The following is a 19,730-nucleotide window of genomic DNA, read 5'->3' on the forward strand; positions in this document are numbered from 1 at the left end:
GGAGAAGGGATGTCCAAAGTAGCTGGCATTCCAGGGATATCTAAGGCATTATCAACCCACTGTATCTGCCAGCTGCGATTCTCTGGCACCATCTCCAAGGGAATAAGTGTTGCTCTCTCACCATCCTGCCGCCTAGTCACAGCAAGGCTGTTTCAGCTGCAAAGTCAGTTTGGGGACCAGAGTCCTACCAGTTAACTCAAAAGAGAGAGAGAGGTTTCCCCAGCCACTCTGGGAGGCTTAAAGCCTTAAAGTGAAGGCTACACTCATACCAATACAATGAAATGAGCCTGGAAATTGTTTTATACCTTTTGAAGTGCACTATGAATCCCTCACCTAAGAAATAGCTCACTGCAACAGACAGTTTACTACCAAAAAAGTCTTCCTACTGCTTCAAATTTCAACACGGAGGAAAGTGTCTCCTTCCATCCATGAGCTGTGAAAAGCAGCATAGAGGTGAAGCTCAAAGAGCCCAGTCCAGGGTAGGAGGACTGAGGAGGATGGACTCTACCTAACTAAAGACACTTGCCTCTCCCCTGCCCCCAGTCATCAGTTTCTCTGAGCTAAAGCACCATTGACAGCCCCTTCATCTAAACTTCCATCTACTAATCCAGCAGCATAATGGAGGAGCCAATTAAATGATTATTAATTCATGCTGCTTTCCGTAAAGCTGGGTTCTCATCTCTCTGCATTCCGTAAACCAACTCGCCACCTGCCCCAGAAATTTACAGCAGGACTCACTGACGTTTGCTCTCTCCATTGATCATACCAGCTCAGCAGCCGGCCAGCATCCCTGAAGCCCAGCTCTCCAACCAGGTAGGTCCTTCTGCTCCACCATGTGGCAATGCTGCACCTCAGGTGGCTGATGGCATGACATGGGGTGGGCCTGCTTTGAAGACACCCTTCCTTGTTAAGCTGGAACCATGGAAAAGGCACTACACAGGGTGTGGTTTGGTCACTTGGACTCCTTGATGGAGGCCTTGTGATGAATGTTAAGCAGAAAAGAGACTCAAGAGCTGCTGGTGCTGTTATGTGGGCCATGCTCATGCCAGTGGACCATTGGCATGATTTGCACAGCACCCCGAGGCTATATTATGCCCCCTAAGACAGGAGCAGCCAATGAACCCACAAAGGCAGGAGAGGAAAACAGCCCAAGCAAGGCACCTCAAAAAAGGGCTGGTGGAAATTCAAGCACACTAAGAAGTCTTGGAAACAGATGCCAAAGAGCGATTCAGATATGGAAGCAAGAAGGAATTATTGTGCCTCACCAACTTCCATAAAGAAATGTGGACAAAGTGGGACAATCATCCTTCCTGAAAACAGGAAGAGTAGCCACTAGTTTAGCATGAGGACTGTGCTGGGCCCCAACAGCCCCTAAGGGAGGGTAAGCAGCGAGTTGCAGAGGAAGACTAGTTAAAAACAGGAAGATAAAAAGAATTAATAAACACTTCCTCCAGATAATAAAGCTGCCTCCCCACTTTAATGCTGACCATGCTTTTGGCAAGGAGTAGGAGCTGGTATGCAGCACTTTGGGAAAGAGATATTGACTGGAGAGGAGCAGAATCATGGTGGGTCCAGTGCATCTTCAATTACCTAGACAATGGCATTGGCAGTTTACCAATAATACAAAATATGCAACCAATAGACTAAATGTTCAGAATTATTCTAGTAAGCTGGAAAATGAGGCTAAAATGTAAATTGAACTAAGAGTTCTACACAAGGCCCACAAAAGGCTGGCGAGGGAGTAATCTACAACTAGGCTACAGTGTCTTCTGAAAAGAAGAGAGCTATGAATCAGGAGCCAGAAAGAAGAAGAAAATAGCCAAAGTAGAGAATTTTAAAAGCAGGAAGATCTTACGCACCTTTTCTGAATATCTAAAGAGGTGCCAGAATGCTGCATGACTGGGAGGTGGACTGGAGCCATATTGGCTCTGTTCCACTTCTGATTCAATGGACTGGGGGATAAAGAGAGCCTCATGTCTTTCACAGAGGATACACAGTGGGCAGGAAGAAATCATCAGCAACCCAAACCTATGGGGTTTAACAGACAATGCTCCCCATGCCCTTCCCAGGCAACACTAATAAATTCAGTTTGTTCCTCATGCTCAGGCACTGAGAAGGTACAGTAGGTACAGATTCCAGGCACAGCTCACCCCAGACCTCCCCATCACAGTATCCAGGGCATCTGATGAGACTTGGTTAAACATCACTTCCTGTGAAAATCAGGGGAAAGTTCAGTCAGGATGGCCTTGGCCTGGTTTTTTGGGGGGGAGGGAATTGCCCCCCCTTTCCCTACTTTTGCAATTAGAAAGGCAGTGGGCCTGTAGGAATTATTCATAAACAGCAAGAGCTGTGCAGTAGCCATTTATGTTAAACATGTCAAACCCAATTGCAATCATGCCTGCCAGCTCTTACTCCATAAACACACTTTTCTGCAACAATTTCCCAGCCCTTGGCAGCCCATTAATACCTCCCCTAATAGCAATCTGCCATGGGTGCGAATTACGGATGCTCTGCTGCACTGATTGCTGCGTTAGGTGAGCCCTGCCGATCTCTAAAAATGGGGAGCACTTAAAAGCTCTCTGAGCTGGTCTGCCACAACTACTGCTTACTTAATTCATTATCCCTTCCTGTTGTGAAGGCTGAGGGTGAGTTCCAGTGCTGCCAAACACATGAAATGTTTCTGGACCAAGATTATCTTTTGTCTTTTTAATCATTTAGTGGCTTTGTGCATCACAGTTGTAAACTATTCACAAATCTTTTAACTTCCTACATAAAACCCCATACTGCACCCCTTAGGAAAGCAGCAGTATCTGCTCTGGGATTAATTTGTCCAGATTGGAAGGAACAACACTTTCACCTTTGAAAGGCTCACTGTCTCCTTGTTTGAAAACAAAGTCTAAGAAATCTTTTTTCTTTCTGATACAACCCCTGCTTATCAAGTAAGTCTTATTTCAATGACTGAGAAAATTTTGACAGCTATTATGACTTGAGATGGTCTTCTGCTGCTGGACAAATACAGACCCAAACTGTAGAGTATGGACTGATGCACCAGGCCAGCACAAGAAAAATTATTCGTAGGATTGGCTGGATAAAGGGTCAGACCTCTCTTTGTCTCTTCTGTCTCTGAATCAGCTCCATACAGAACTGGCCCAAGGATTTCTCTTGCCATAGTCTTCTGGTTCGTAGGAGGTAAACATCCACCTCAACTGTTCAGAGTGATTCACATTCAGGCTTAGGCAATTTTAGAATTTGCTCTAGATTTTGCATTATTTCACAAAAATCCTTTCATCTTCAAAGTTCACTTGTCTTTTTTTTTTTTTTAAAGAAACAGAACAAGTTCACTCTATATAACACCTCTTTCCTAATATAAATATGTACTGCTGCTCTTACAAAATGGGATCAACAAGGGGATACAAAATGCAGACTGACTGGGGATATTCTGACTGAGAGAATGATTAAGACAAATTTGAGAACAGCCTCCAAACCCACTGTAGGAAAACTTTCACTCGAGCAAAGTGTGTGTGAGAAAACCAGAGCTTGGCTTCCACTGACTATCACTCACCTGCCGCCCATTTGCCCTCATCCTTTTCAACAGCAGTCTCTGCATCTTTAACAGGCTCTTCTGGATCGGCAGCTGCCTCACTAGGAGGCCCTTCTGCATCTTCAATCAACTCCTCTGAATTGGGAGAAGAAAAAGAAGGAAAAGAAAGAGGTAAAAACTACACTTGACACCTGCAGCAATGTTGCCTTAAGTCACTTCTTCTACCTTCCCACATTTGCTCCTACAATGGACTCTGGGTTGTTTCCCATCTCATTTGGGAATCCTCAGGTGCAGCCCCAATACATGCTCCCTTTATCTCCAAGTCATAGCAGAAACTGAGCGGCTGAAAAGGGACCCAAAGGGGGTCCTGGTGGAGAAGCCTTGGCAATTGCATGGCAGGGAGGCATGCAGTAGGTGCTATAGGAGCAACAGAAATTGTGGCCACTGCTTCTTACAAGCAGTGTTAGAAACTCAGATATATAACCTAATTGCCAAATGGCACCTTAAACCTAGGTTACGGTCACCACAACTATATGTCTAGGCACCATTTCCCCCCAGTGGGATTTATTATTACACTATGTTGCCTACCTGCTTAAGAAAGCTGGAGAGGCCAGCTAGATGTAGATGTCAAGTCACCAACCTGGAATCCAGAGATCTCCACGTGCTCACAATTGAACCCACACCAAACACAAAACACACCTGGCACCTGGCTAATTTCCAACACTGCTTACAAGCTCACTGGATACAAAGCTCAGGCTAGGAGTCTGTGGATTCAATTTACATCTATTTCCCTGGATAATCCCCTAAATCTCCTGGGAAGAGCTTTAGTTTGGCCTCCAAATTTATTTACCGTATTTCATTTGCATGCCACCTACACAACCCAATGCTCTGGATGGTTTGCAAACATTGAAAAACAGAATACAATCCACAATTTTTCACAATAAAACAGTAAACCCAAAATAAAGTAAGTCAACAATAAACAAAAACAAAAACCCCAAACAAACCAATAAACTATGACTATAAATACAAATGAACAAACATACATAGCAGCTAAACCAATTTAAAACTGTCAAGAGAATGTACATATTGTGGTTAAGTGTCCTGAGAGAAAAAGGTCTTTTCACCAGGCACCTAGCAGGGGTGCCAAAAGAGCCTCTTTAGACAGCCCAGCCCCATAACTGGGGCTGCACCAACAAGTCCCTAGCAACTACACACATCACTTCATTAGGCAGGGAAACCTGGAATCTCAGGGTCCGTGTAGGTATATACAGGAGGTGGCGATCCTTGAAGTAACCTGGCCCCAAGCCATTTGTAGCTTTAAAACACTGATAGATAACGGGTTTTTTAGCCTGGGGGATGTGTATGGTTCTGGGGAACTTTCCAGGGGCCACATGCCAGTGGTGGGCAGTGCTAGAAGCAGAAGTGGATGGAGAGGAGAATGCCATTTTCACCTTTGTACAGTAGCCTAATTTCTACGCAAACTCACACAATCCTCTATGCAGCTAAAATAGGGGCTCTGTCTGAGTTCAAGGACATATTCCAGCCAGGTAAAAACACTGCTGACAGGGCTGGTATGCAGCTGAAGGGAGGACAGAATCGGACCAGAGATTAGAAGGCAGGTAGAAAGCTCTGAAAACTGACAACCCATGCTAGTTACTGACCAAGGCTGTGGAGGGGAAGGTGACAAAGCTAACTTTCACCGTGTTAGAAAGCAACCTGAATAAAGCATCAGCCAATCAGCTTACAAGCATCTGGAAGCAAATAGGTAGTCATCATCAGTCAGTGTACATCTGATAATTCCACTTGGCTCTTCAGTCCAACCAACCTAGTCAAGCAGATAAAATGGGTGTGATGTGTACCATGGGGTCTGGCCATCAGCAGCGCTTTTGAAATGGCCCCACATGGCGGTCAGTCTGCACCCATGGGGGTGTCAGGTCTCAAAATTGCCTTGAAATCACACAGTATCCCCAAAGCCCTGTCCTCTGGGTCCTATGTTTGGACAGTCTGTTTGAACTGAATAGTGAGAGAAAGACATCCCATCTGTGCCTGAAGCAGTAAACAGAACACCCAGGAAAGAAAGTCACACCTGTTCTTTAGCACTAGGTAGCCATCACAAACATTGTACCACACACACAGCACAACATCAGAGGCCAAACTTCTTTGTATTGATATCACATATTTTTGTGGGGTGGGGGGAGTTCTATCAAAACACCCACTGAAGTATAAGTTGCCAAGTTCCTAAAAAGAGGAAGCTGCAGCAGTACTGTCGTTTCTCGTGCCATTCACTGTCTGCACTTTGTGACCCTCACGTGAGCACTCAGCAAAATTTGTGTGTGCCTCAAGGATCCAATAGGCAGTGAAGCAGCTAGTGATGTAAGCCCGGAGAATTTAAGACTGGCCTCCTGGCAGGAGAAGAATCTCCTTCCTCACTTTATCAGCAGAGAAAGCATAAAGCTAGTTGGGATGCAGAACACACTGATTGTGCATCTTCTATGGAAAGGAGAGGAGGAGATGTAGTAATGCTTAGTACGTCTATAAAATGCTTGAGTGTTCAAAGTACTTCATTGGCGTATGGGCCAAGCCTGGAGCAGATCCATGGCTTTGAATAAACCTTCCTCTAAAGAGATCTGCCCACTTATGAGGTAGACTAGGTTGAGGGACACCCAGTGATCTTTGTGACAAAATGGTTATTTGAACCCCTCATGCTCTAAGGAGCATCCAACACACTAACCACTGTACCACACTGAACTGCTGGAGGAAGAACATTCATGCCCTTACTTGCTCTTATTTAAACAAGCTTATAGAGGCCAAACTGGTGGTGAAGCCTGGAGGAACAATTTCCAGCTGCAGATGCTTTTACTAGATGGGTGGGGTATTATTATTATTATTATTATTATTATTATTATTATTATTAATAATAATAATAATAATTACTGTTAAGACTGGTGGCTGTTTAATCTAGGGACTACTGGCTCCATCTAAGCTTTACCTTTAAGCAAGAAGAAAATGTGGGCCTCCTGAGCAGTCTTTCTCCTCCAGCCAAATGTTGGAAAAAGCTCCTCAAAGGAAGAAAATGCCCACCAAGCCCCTTCTGGCCCAGCCATGCTGAAGGTCCCCTGCAGTCCCAGCAGCCACCTAGAGGTGTCACCCTCTCCAAAGCAAGCAAAGGAAGGCTGGCCAGCCGGCTGGCTGCTAAGTTGCGACTGGACTGTCTGGGCTCCCCTCCGAAGCATGTGGAAATAATATACGTCTTCCAGCAAACTGTCTGGTTCAGAGGAAATAAAATAGGACATTCATAAGCAGTTACACCATCTGTCTTTATACCATCATCATCAACAACAAGGGGGAAAATAGCTCTTTAAAATGGATGAAAGCCCAGGCTGACAGTAACCAGGAAAATGTGAGCTATGAATACCAATAAAGGTAGAAAAATGATTAAAAAACAAGGATACACACTGCAAATTTCTCTCCTCCGCTCTGCTGCCTTGTTTTATTGGCTAGCCCTGCAAAGGAGATACTGTCTCTCAAGAACCAACCTGCAAATGGGGGGCAGGGGGGCGTTAGGAGGAGGACAACACTGGTTATAACAGCAGAAGAAGCCCATTATTTGGGGTGGGAAGGGAAGGGTTGGGAAGCAGCTCAGCATTGACCTCAGGCACTCAAGAGCCCTTCTTTCTAGGATTCCCCAAAAACATTAAACAGTGGCAGCAGTGCCTTTCATGTGTAGCGGGAGAGATGCCCCTCTGCCTCCTGCCAGGGCTCCACTACAATTTCTTTAGGGGAAATTCTTTTTTTAAAAGCAGCTACAAAGAGAGCATTAGGCATAGGCAACTACAGGGTGGTGATGGATGACCACTGTGGCTCGGGACAGAGAATGGAAGACAGAGTGTCACTAGTCTAGTCCCAACCTTTCCAACATAAAGTGAGCACACAAACACAGACACATAGCATTCTCCTAGAGCTGAGGTCCTTCCCCCAGCCCACACTGGGAACTCTCCCAACTAAAGAAAGAATAGCCCATGTGGTAAAGCTCCCGCCTTCAATCCTTGGGCTCAGCTCATGCTTCAGCAGCAGAACCCAGAGTCTTTATCCCCTTCCCCTTGTAGGCACCTCACCCAGGTTTCTTTTTCCAAATAAGCATTCCAAGGAGGCCACCAGCATTGAAAGGGAAGGAGAAGTATCACCTAGAGAGGGACTAATTCTGCTAGCTAGCAAAATGAGCCTAAGTCTCACAAGTTATCCTTAGGCCCTTACTGTAATGCCTTATCCCAGCCCCAAGTTACCAATGGAACACTTTTATTTGGCCAGGAAGGACAAAAACCCCACAGACCTCTGAGGGGCGAGCAAAGGGTGAGCAAAGCTCTTGCAAAGTGTGTTGGGTCCCACATGGATGCCACAGGGCCTGTCTCTTCTGCTCCTACAAACTTGGCAGACAGGCCATGGCTTCCTGAGACAGGATATGTTCCTATGTCCCAAGCAAGGTCTGATCAGTGTGAACCAAAAGGGACAGATTGCAGGGAGTTGTCTGGAAGAGACCAGCCAGGCGCCTCCCCAGACAACTGATGCACTTGCTGACCCCCCTGAAACATTCCTTAGCTGTGGGACTTGGAAATCCAAATAATTTCATGCTTGTCCTGCTCAAAGTTCTCCACAAAGGAAGGCTCAAGTCAGAGGGGTTTTTTTTTTGCCTCTGGTGAAACAAACATTGTAGACAAACCCTATTTCTCAAGAGGAGGCATCTCCTCCCGGCCCTTGGTGAAGTGCACAGAATTTCCAATCTAAGCTTAGTCAAGAAAATGGGCCTCAGCCCCCACCTCCAATCAAAGGACAAAAGGCCCCACGACTCCTGCTCCTTCACACATCCTGACGGACAGCCTTAAAGCCTTGCATGGACAATCCACCCACTTCCATCTGGAAAACAGCCAGGCGAACAGAGCCTTTCCCCCCTCTCCATTCCCTTAACAAAATGACAGCCCCCTCGTCCAAACACTTCAAGGGCTTGCAGGGTCTGGGGTGGAAAAGGACAACGAGAAAGGAGGGAAGTAGAGCATGTTTGCCTCCCCACTCCCGCCCGTTCCAGTAGACTCAAGAGCCGAGAAACATTAGCTGTCACGAACCACAATCAAATCGGGTTTGAAATATTTAGCAGTGGCTTGGAAAATGCGATGGTGCAGCTCTGACAGGCGAGATGGGCACAGACACCCATTTTCCATTATAATGGAAATATCCAGCCTGTTCTGAATATGTATAACCCAGAAAAATGTATTGATTTTTCATTCAGCATAAAAAAAATTGAAATACCCTGCAGCTGTCAAAAGCCTTTTGTTAAAAGCTCATCTTCCTGGAATGAGGTTTACCAGAAACAAGTTTTAATTGTACACAGGCTGCTTCTTTGAAACACAGAAGGATAACCCACCCACCCCCACCCACCCCGTTAGCAAGAAAAATTCCTACTATGTCACCCCCCACTCCGCTGCCTCAACAAGAGACTGCTCCCATCATTGGACAGTAATAAGCAGGCTGCAGCCCTGGCATAAGGGTGTGTTGAATTTTTCAACTTTTAACTTCCAAAAATAAGGAGTGCTAAAAAGTTGTAACATGACTTGGGAATTCAAAATATATTTTGGTTAAACTAATATAATTTAATTTTACTTGGTAAGTAAAATGTGTGTAAAACGGCACAGAAATCATTTTAAAAGAATGCCAAGTGCTTGCAGTTATATTACATATTAATATTCTTATTCTTATTTACAGTATTGTTATTTCACAATACCTGACATATTCAGAAGATAAAATTTAAATCTTTTGGTTTTCCAAAAACAGTTTATGTGCTTCCTTATCAAATGTAGACTTACGAAGCTAGGACTTACCACTGGACAATATTTTTGTCTAATCACAAAAATATTAGCAGATTTGCATTTCTCACCCCAAAACATATTTTCAAGACCCCTCACTGAAGAAATTTGCAAAAATTAGGTTTCACCCTCTAAAATGACACTGTCAGAAGCAGGAATGACACTGGGAACCTCCCTGAGGAGAGCAGCAGTAGAGACAAATAGCTTGAGACTGCCAGGTCATTGGCCCAGATATGCACACACATACAAACACACACCCATCTTCAAAGAAACCCTAGCGCCAACTACTTCTGAGTGCACCTTGTCTGAAAAAGGCTGGATAGAAATGAAATGTCAGATATAAATACAGAAACTGGACAAGTCGACAAAGACGACTCTGAGCTGTGGTTTCATTTATTCCCGCAAAATAAATCAGCACTGAAGATGCTGTTTGCTCCAGGCTCTAACCTAGAGGACAGATGGAAGCCTTTCCTGTTAACAGTCAGGAAGGAGGGACAGTCCAAGAGTTATTCCAAGTTCTGAACAAATGGCCTATACTCTTTAAGCGGAGAAGATCAGCAGCTTCATTCAGACCAGGACTCCCTGAACATTGCTTCCAGCCAGACCCACTTCACACATGGCATTTCCTCAGCACGGAAGTAATCTCTGTCATGTTCAAAGTGGGGTACACTTTCTTTGTGAAAGTTGCTCAATCATGTTTTCTGCATTATCAGTTTTATTGCCACCGAAATCGACAGTAGTGCACCTTGTGCTGTACAAATGGGCCCCTGCTTCAAAGGGGGCATGGGCCAAACAAGAAAAAGAAAAGCAGGGATAGTGGTGCGTATTTGCAGGAAAGTGCTGATTATCTCTGTCAAGAAAACAGTGTCAGGTAGAAGGCAGGTAACACCAAGCCATCTTGCCAGATTGTCAGATTCACATACCAGGTGGTCAGACCTGCCTGGATATTGCACAGGGCAGGAGACAAGAACTCTGCATCCATCTGGAGCAGCTGACACCACAGCACCCCTCCTCCTTACTCTGAACTCCTAGGCTGGCCATCTAGAAGTCATCTCATCTCACAGACTGGCTACAATACCACCAATTGAACGACATCTTCAAAGTAGATAAAAAAATTGGTTTTGCGATAGAAATATCGGAATAAGAGAAAGGTCTATTAAAAAATAAAGACAAATTACTTTCCAAAATGTACAGACTATAAGTTATGGTGCAGTGGGCGAAGGACTTTGGATATAACATACAGGTGGTGGAATGGGAAAATTTATGGAGAAGGGAACTGAAATTTACAGCTTGTTTTACTATAAAAGAAAACTTTATGAAGATGCTATACAGATGGTACATCACCCCCAGCAAATTGGCCAAAATGTACAAAATCAACTCAAATTTATGCTGGAGGTGTAGAGAGCTAGAGGGAATAATGTACCACATGTGGTGGGGTTGTAAAAAAAATAAGTGTTTTTGGGATTATTATTTTTTAACTGTTTAAAATAACGTTTATCAAAAAACCTGAAGCCTTCCTCTTAGGCATTATGGCATCAGACATCCCAAGAGAGAAAAGGAGGATTTTTTTGTACGCAACAATGGCAGCAAGGATGCTGATTGCCAAGGGGTGGAAAGGAGATAAAATTCCATCAAAAGAGGAGTGGCAAGTTAAACTGCTTGAATATATGGAACTAGCGATTATGACGGAAAAGATCAGGGATAGATCGACCCAAAAGTTTAAAAAGGAATGGAAGATTTTAGGCAATACCTAAAAAAACATTGTCCCCACATTAAAACTTTAGAATGCTTTGAATAACTCTCGGAATTGCATAAGGTATAAATAAGATTTAATACAGGTTAAGTTTATTGAAAAATAGAGGCAAGTAACAAGGAAACAAAGAACCCACCACACCAAGGAGGTGGCTGAAATATTTTTGTTTTTGTGTTATACTGTTTTCTTTTCTTTCTTTTTTTGATTTGTAAGTTATGTGCTGTGGGGTCCCCCCACCCCCGTGTGTATCTGTGTTGTTTATAAACCAAATAAAGACTGATTTAAAAAAAAATAAATAGAAATCAGAGCATATATCCTTGGCTCACTATACATATGAGCATAGGTGTGCAGAAGAGAGGCCTTATGTGAATTCTACAATAAACACAGTGTTTTGCTTCCCCTCCCCCCAATACAGGTCTCGGGCCAAGTACAGATTGGCTACATGCCCAACACCAGTGAGCAACTCCTGAAGGAGAAGCCACCCAAAGGTTGGCTGGAATATCCAGAATATATTTATACCTTGATACTCTCAGGTAGTCCAAATGCAGCTACCAAAGACAACCTTCTAGAAGCCACAGGCAGCTATAAAGGGACAAGAACAGAAGAAAGGACATACAAAACCCCCATTCCACAAAGGCAGACTCAGTGCCACCCAAAAGTTTTGTTTAAGGACAAGGTGCCAGCTGATTACTTGCTAATGGGATTAAATCTGATAGTTTGTAGCCACATCCAGAGGAGTCCTAGTAACCCCAAGACATTCATTGCAAAGTATTCTGGCCAGTGTTCTTTGGATTATGTGGTACAGTCGTTGGAAGTGTGACCATGTTTTTTGGCTGACCCTGGTCAAAGTGGTGGAGGGGGAGTTTTGTTTCTCACAAAACTGTCCTATCCTTTGAGCCTCTCAGACAAGAGCAATGGGTCAGGCTACCTCTCCTTCAGACAACATTCCTCTCTTAGGCAATGAAGTACTATGTAGGGAGAGGGGGTGCATGGCTTGACCCCTAGCAGTGCTCTACACAAAACAATTCATCTTTTTTCAATTATATGCTCTCCCTTCATGACAGAGGCTGAGTACAGATAACAATCTTATAAAACTCAAATACTAATCATCAAATTAGAAACACAATTAGCTGTATTAGCCTGAAGGATAGCTATCCTCCATATGGGCCTGTCTATACACTAAGATCATCATCACCATCATCAGTCATCTTGACATCTGGCAAGTAGCTGCCAGGGAGTTTTGCTCTTAGAATGCTCTCCCCAAAGAACCCTGCCAGGCACCTACCTTGATGTTATTTCCATGATAGGTGAGGGCCTCCTTGTTTTTCCCAGATCTTTAAATTTAATCCATTTTAACTCTGCAGGTAATTTTATATTACTTTTTGATAGAGTCTGCTGATTTTAGATTATATACAGAGAGAAGACAGAGAAAGGTAGACATTCATCTCAAGGCACCAAGTCAGAGAAGCAGCCAGGTAGTCATCCCGGGGCCGAGGGAGACGAAGAGATAAAAAAGGCTATTAAAAGGATGAAAAGTGGGAAAGTCCCAGGGCCAGATGGCCTTTCGGCCAAATACTATAAAACACTAAGTAACCAAATATCCCCAGTGCTAGGAGAAGTGATGAATAATATATTAAAGGAAGGAAGGATCCCGAACACCTGGAAGGAAGCATATATTACCTTGATTCCTAAAAAAGATGCAGATACCCTGGAAGTGAAAAACTATAGGCCAATTTCATTATTAAATAATGATTATAAACTATTCACAGACACAATGGCAGAAAGACTAAAAAAGGCTTTGAACAACAAAATACATAAAGATCAAACGGGTTTCCTTCCAGGGAGGCAATTAAGGGAAAATGTAAGGAATCTGATAGATATTATTGAATATTTGGATATGAGTATAGACAGACAAGCGGCCTTGGTATTTATAGACGCTGAAAAGGCGTTTGATAACATCTCATGGGAGTTCTTGAAGAAAAGTCTAGAAACGATGGGAATAGGAGAGAAATTTAGAAGAGGGATAGAAGCATTATATAAGGAACAGAAGGCAAAATTGGTAATAAACAACACCACAACAGAATATTTTGGTATATATAAAGGAACTAGACAGGGTTGCCCCCTGTCTCCTTTACTGTTTATAACGGTACTAGAAATATTGAATGAGAGACTGAGGGGGGCAACAGAAATAAAAGGAGTGCAGTTAGGAAAGAGGGAATATAAAATCAAGGCCTTTGCAGATGACATCGTACTAACTTTAGAAGACCCAAAAAAGAGTGTAAAAGAAGCTTTACTAAAGATTGACGAATTTGGAGCCGTGGCAGGACTTAAGATAAATAAAAATAAAACCAAAATGTTGGTTAAAAATTTAACAAAGGAAGAAATAATAGATTTAGAGAGAAGGACGGAAATTGCAGTAGCTAAGAAAGTGAAGTATCTTGGGATATGGGTCACAGCTAAGAACATAAATTTATATAAGGATAACTATGATGTCACCTGGAGGAGTATAAAGAAAGACATGGAATTTTGGAGGAGGATGAAACTCTCCTTTTTGGGGAGGATAGCTGTTGTCAAAATGAATATTCTGCCTAGAATGCTATTTCTATTCCAGACCATCCCCATACTTAAAGACCTAAAACAATGCAAAGAGTGGCAGAGAGTCTTGGCAAAGTATATCTGGCAGGGGAAAAGGCCACGGATAAAAATGAAAATTTTGATAGATAAAAAAGAAAGAGGGGGCTTTTCTCTCCCGGATCTAAGTCTATACTATGAAGCGGCCTGCATACTTTGGTTAAAAGATTGGATAAAACTGGAGAATAGAGATCTACTGGATTTAGAAGGCTTTAATAATTGGTACGGATGGCATTCGTACCTTTGGTATGGGAAAGTGAAGGTCCACAAGAGCTTTCTAAATCATATTTTTAGAGGACCTTTATACCAATCATGGGAAAGGAATAAAAATCTCCTTGAAAGAAAGACCCCATGGTGGATCTCACCAATTGAGGCTTTAACGGTGAAGAAAACAAACATGGAGGAAAAAAATGCCACCTATGAAGAAATGTTAAGAAAAACAGACCAAGGGCCAAGACTTAGACCTTATGAAGAGATAAAAAATCTATTCACTGGGTGGTTGCAATACCACCAGGTGAATGATTTGCTAAAAGAGGACAAGAAGAAGTTGGGTTTTGATGACAAAAAATCAAAATTTAATGTAGAAGTAATAGAAGGTAAAAACAAAACCCTATCTAGAATCTATGACATACTTTTAGAGTGGTATACAAAGGACGAGGAGGTGAAGGAGGCAATGATTAAATGGGCAATTGACTTTGGTTATAACATCGATTTTGAAAGGTGGCTGGAAGTGTGGAATTGTAACATAAAGTTTACAGCATGTATGTCTCTGAGAGAAAATGTTTGGAAGATGCTATATAGGTGGTACCACACCCCTGTGAAGTTGGCCAAAATGTATAGACTAAAAGATAAGAAATGCTGGAAATGTGGGGAGGTGGAGGGTGACCTATATCATCTATGGTGGACATGCAAAAAGGTGAAAGGCTTTTGGGAATCGGTTTACAATGAGCTTAAAAGAATATTTAAATACACTTTTCCCAAAAGACCCGAAGCCTTTTTGCTGGGAATGACGGGTAAAGATATTAAGAAAGAAGATAGAACGATATTCCTCTATGCCACCACAGCAGCGAGAATTTTATTGGCACAATATTGGAAAGTGGAAACTATCCCCAATATAAATGATTGGCAAATTAAAATGATAAAATATGCTGAGCTTGATAAATTAACAGGTAAACTAAGAGACCACGATGAACAGAAATCTCTGAAAAATTGGAGTAAATACTGGAACTATATTGGAATAAATGCTTAATGTGATTGGCGGGGTCAGAACAAATACTACCAGCGTGTGAATTTAGGTCTATAGATTAAAAATCAAATACGTAATGGAAGCAGATATTCGATACTTACCAAAAGGATGGAAGGAAGTCCAGGAGGCGGTTTCTGTGGGTGTTTTTTTTTTTTTTTTTTAATCTTTTACTGTTTTGTGAAATAGCCAGATTAATCTATCTTTGTATAGTTAGAGAGAGGAAAAAGTTGGCTTGTATATCTTGACTCTTTTTTTTGTTACAATTTTTTCTTTTGTATTTGGTTGTATGTTTGTTATGTGCATAACCTTAATAAAAATGTATTTGGAAAAAAAAAAAGAAGCAGCCAGGTAGTAATCAGGAACTCTCACAACAAAATGTGAATCATGCTTGATGGTGTTCCACTGATTTCTACAGGTACCCAATAAGCAAGCAGGCACAAGCATATGTACCCTCTTAGCCAACGTGTGAGCATCATAAGGAAGAAGGCTTTGCAGTCATAGTAGCAGCACAGCATTACACCCTAACAGTCCGGTATGCCACAAATTCATGAGTCAGGGAAAATGTGAAGCAACTGAGTGCTGCACAAAGGTGCCCCTACCCCAGATGAAGCAGGAATTGCCAAGAAGGCATTGTGATTTATCTATGGTCACAAGAGGCTAGAAGCTTGCTTTTGCAGGAGAAATGCAAGCAAATATACTTCAGATTTGCACCATCAATGATTCCCTTTGGATAGACTGTTTGAAGTCAGTTGGCCCATAAACTATTAGACTTGGTACCACCATCTGTTGTTGATAATACACCACACTTTGACCAATGTGATCAGCAAGAGTATGTACTGTTCTAGCAGTCTCCCAGCAGAACACCAGAGTTTTCCTGCTTTCCAGTAGTCAGCCTTTTCCAGAGTTCCTAGTTAGGAAAACACATTTCCTATTCAGTTCAGTTCAAAGTATAAAGTGTTTATTATCTCATGGCACAATACAATCATAAGCAAACTAGCTACATAAACTTAAAAAGATGCTGGTAACTTCATGAACTAATCTACTCTAATACTGTTCAGTTATTCTGGTCTTAGAAATAAACATTGTAAAGAAACAAGTTTGCAGAGAGATCCACCAGCACTTTACCATGCCAGTTCACCATGCTACACTGAACCAATGAACCATATAACATGTAACCTTCAGCTTCACCCTGATACGTTGCACTGAGCAAATACCTCACACACAGTGAGTACCTCACATTCCTGCCAATACCTCACACTCATGTAGAATTGCTGTTGAATTCAGCCTTGGCTTTATACCCCTCACTGCATGTTCCTTAGAGAAATAGAGGATGACATTTAACCTTGAACTGCTTCTAACCACCTCGTGCTGCTGGGTCTTTCTCTAAAGCAAATCCAGGTGGGGGGATGAGTTGCTCAGAGCATGGCCCAAGCACTTACTGTAATTTGGCAAAACAAGTAAAACTGCACTAACATGGGAGCCAGTAGCTATTGCTCCCAAATGGGTGGAGCAGTCATCTAGAAACCCTAGTGATAAACCCCAGCATCTGGTCTCTTTGGAGGGTGCCTGGAGATAGCAGAAGACTGAGCAACTTCATCACCAGCTTGGGAAGCAAAACCAGCTAGATGCTTGTAATTGCTTTGGCAAAGGAGAATTCAGCTTCCTGAAGACTCTGTTGTTGGACTCTAAAGAAACGAGAGACAGAAAGTCCAAGCTCTACTTTTCCACAGAGGGGGACCCTGCTGTGCCTTCCAAGAGATGTAGAACAGCATGTCAGGTGCCCTAGGACTAGCCACCCAAGCCCAACAGCTGACTCTAAAACACCTGCACTATGAATCTCATTCTCTCAATTATGTGCTCCTGCAGCCAGTGGCAGTTCATCAGCACAGTACAGCACAGCCAAGTTAATGAAAGGCTCTATAATGAAGTAATCAGATGCATGGGGCTTTCTTGAACCTACTGGCAACTCACATGGGGGGGTGTCAAATGATGGTTATCCCTAGGCTGCCCATGGTGTGTGTTATTAAATTAAATTTCTATACAGCCCTTCATCTGAAAATCGCAGGGTAGTTTACAATATAAAATTACAAAAATATAAACAATAGTAACAAACAAAAACAATACCCCCTCATTTTAAAGACCATATATTGTTTAACTAGTAAAAGGCTAGGAAAAGAGAAGTGTTTCTGCTGACACCTAAAGATATGTAATAAAGATATATAGTACTGCAACTGACTCTCAAAGTCCTTCCTTAAAGAGTTTCACACCAGAAACTAGGAATACTGTTGCTCACCAACTTCTTCACTCAGGGCGCATTGCTCAAAGGCTGCCAAGTCTTAAGCTGCTTCACATCTCATTGCCACCCTCCATCCACACCATGTCCAACTGGTTCCCCTTTCTTCTTCTGCACTTAAAGACATCCCCAAATCATTAACTGCATGTGGAGTGCAGACTGAGGCGAAAGGAGGCACTTCCGCCGCAGCCTACAGAGAGTCCTATTGATCTGACACACACTTGGTGCCTTCAAAGTTGTTTATGATCAATATGCAAATTGCTCATGGCATTGATCTAGTATTAATTTTCAATTAGGGAATCCACAAGGGGTCTCCTAGGGTCAATTCCTAACAATGCAAAGGAACTGCTGGCAACCAAGTATCGGGCTAGGCATTTGGAGGCACTGTTATTGCTTTATGTGCACCCTCCTCCAGTGATCTTCATCATTCTGGGCCCTCTCAGGCCCTATACCCCTTCCGGACTAGCCATGTTATCGCATAAATGCTCTCTCTCTTTCTAACCCACAGTATACTGTTTGGTTACCCCTCCACATTTTTATTGCCTTATTATGTGCTGGCTAGGGTGGGGAAGGGTAATCACACCTCCTTCTCAGAGCAATACTTACCTGCTACATCTATATACCACCTTTGCTCCAATGACTGAAGAGGGATAGAGTACACTGGCAGAGAGCAGGTGGCCACCAGATTAACACCCTATTGTTATTTATTATTTGTCCCCACCCATCTGACTGGGTTGCCCTAGCTCCAGCTATGCAATCTCTAGAAACTGTTGCTGTTTTTATGAGGGTTGGGGACTTAATGGTGGCACTGAGCAATCTCTCATAAAACTGATGTGGAGGGGCTGTGCTCATTTCTGGCAGGAAAAGCACAGTGGTTGTAACAGAAAACTGACCCTTCCTGGCAGAGTCCTGCAGGTTTTCTTCATGTCATCCCCTTCCTTGTGCATACAAGGCCACCAAATGAAATCATACAATGGTTTAGTGTTCAGCATTTTTTCTACTGATGATAAAACTTCAGTCCGCCTTTTTTCAACTGGCCCAAGTCTGCAGAGTCTGTGCTCACTCAGGGACTTGCCAAGACAAGGAAGCAGATGAGCCAAGTGAGGCTGAATCTAAATAAGACCAAAGTGGTAATGCCACACAGTCTTATGAACTGTGGCTAGGGAGGGAGGGGAGATGACAGGGACCCACAGAGGATGTGGTGTTTAGGCTTCACTGGTATCTCAGGTTCAGAATCTTAACAGTTTTGTAGGTTGACTGCTCTGCTTGAAACACCAGGAAGTAGCAATGACTATATATGCCTTTCATCAAGTCCCTCTAGCAAGGTGGCTGGAAGCATACTCCAAATCTGGTGACTGCAGCTACTTTGAAGCTAGATCTCTAAAATGTGCTCTCTGGAGGAGGAAGGGGGGGCAACTGCTTGCAAAGACAATCCTGGTAATAGGCCAGGGCTCAAACGAATTTTATAAATATGTTGATTTTTAAACAAAGTGTTAAGACAAGCATTAGACAGCCAGCTGGCACAGAAGATGATGGCCTACCTCCTGACAAGTGGGGTGGAGGTGGGGGAGAGTCAGCAATGTTCCCAAATCCTCTTAGCATAACCCCTCTCCCTAAATATAGCTTTATGTTCCACCACATGGAGCACACAGGACAGGCATACAGAGGCACCACTGTAGCAACTAAACCACAATGAACTTCCTTCTACGAGCTGTGTTTCTAAGTTGAAGCCTTAAAGTGGTTCCATAAATACTCAAGACTTGCTTGTTCAGATCCATTCCAAAATGGGTTCAGGCCTAGCCATAGGACTGAGTTGGGCTTGGTCACCCTGATGGCTGACCTTTGAGGAAAGCAAAACAGTGAGAGTATGACCTTATTCCTGCTTCTTGATTTCTTGTTGGCTTTTGATACCACTGGCCATGGCATCCTTCTAGACTGACTCCAGGGAATGGGGGCACTGTGTGATAGTGGTTCCAATCCTACCTTCAGGACTGAACCCAGACAGCAGCATTAAGAGAGTGCTTTTTGGCCCCCTGGCGGCTATGTTATGAGGTGCCGCAGGAAACTATCCTATCTCAAATGCTATTCAATATTTCTATGAAGCCCCTGGGAATGGTCCTTAGGAGTTTTGGGGCAAAGTGTCATCAGTGTGCTGATGTTACTCAGCTCTGTGTCTCCATATCAGAATCGGGAGAGGCTGTGCAGTCCCTGGATCAGTGCTTGGATGCAATGGCGAGATGGATGAGAAGAAAAAGCTGAGCTTGAATTCTGGTGAGACAGAGGCACTGTGGATGAACAGTTCCTGTGTCTGAGAAATTGGTCAATTGCCTACCCTGGATGGGGTTGTACTCGCTCTGAATAAGCAGGTTCACAGTCTGGGAGGTGCTTCTGAGTCCAGCTTTGTCACTGGA

The 19,730-nt window shown here is 43.1% G+C and overlaps 1 protein-coding gene across 18 annotated transcripts in view; it reads right to left on the minus strand.

Annotated features, from left to right (window-relative positions):
- ZFHX3 (zinc finger homeobox 3) overlaps nt 1-19,730 on the minus strand; it is a 349,711-nt gene that overhangs the window by 36,564 nt on the left and 293,417 nt on the right. For all 18 annotated transcript variants that reach the window (XM_081871759.1, XM_081871758.1, XM_081871756.1 and 15 more), the window contains one exon: nt 3,563-3,676. In XM_081871759.1, coding sequence (XP_081727885.1) covers nt 3,563-3,676 — 114 coding nt within the window. The remainder of the gene's footprint in view (nt 1-3,562; nt 3,677-19,730) is intronic.

Source organism: Podarcis erhardii, assembly GCF_964252035.2.
Source record: "Podarcis erhardii genome assembly, chromosome: 7".
Taxonomy (NCBI): domain Eukaryota; kingdom Metazoa; phylum Chordata; class Lepidosauria; order Squamata; family Lacertidae; genus Podarcis; species Podarcis erhardii.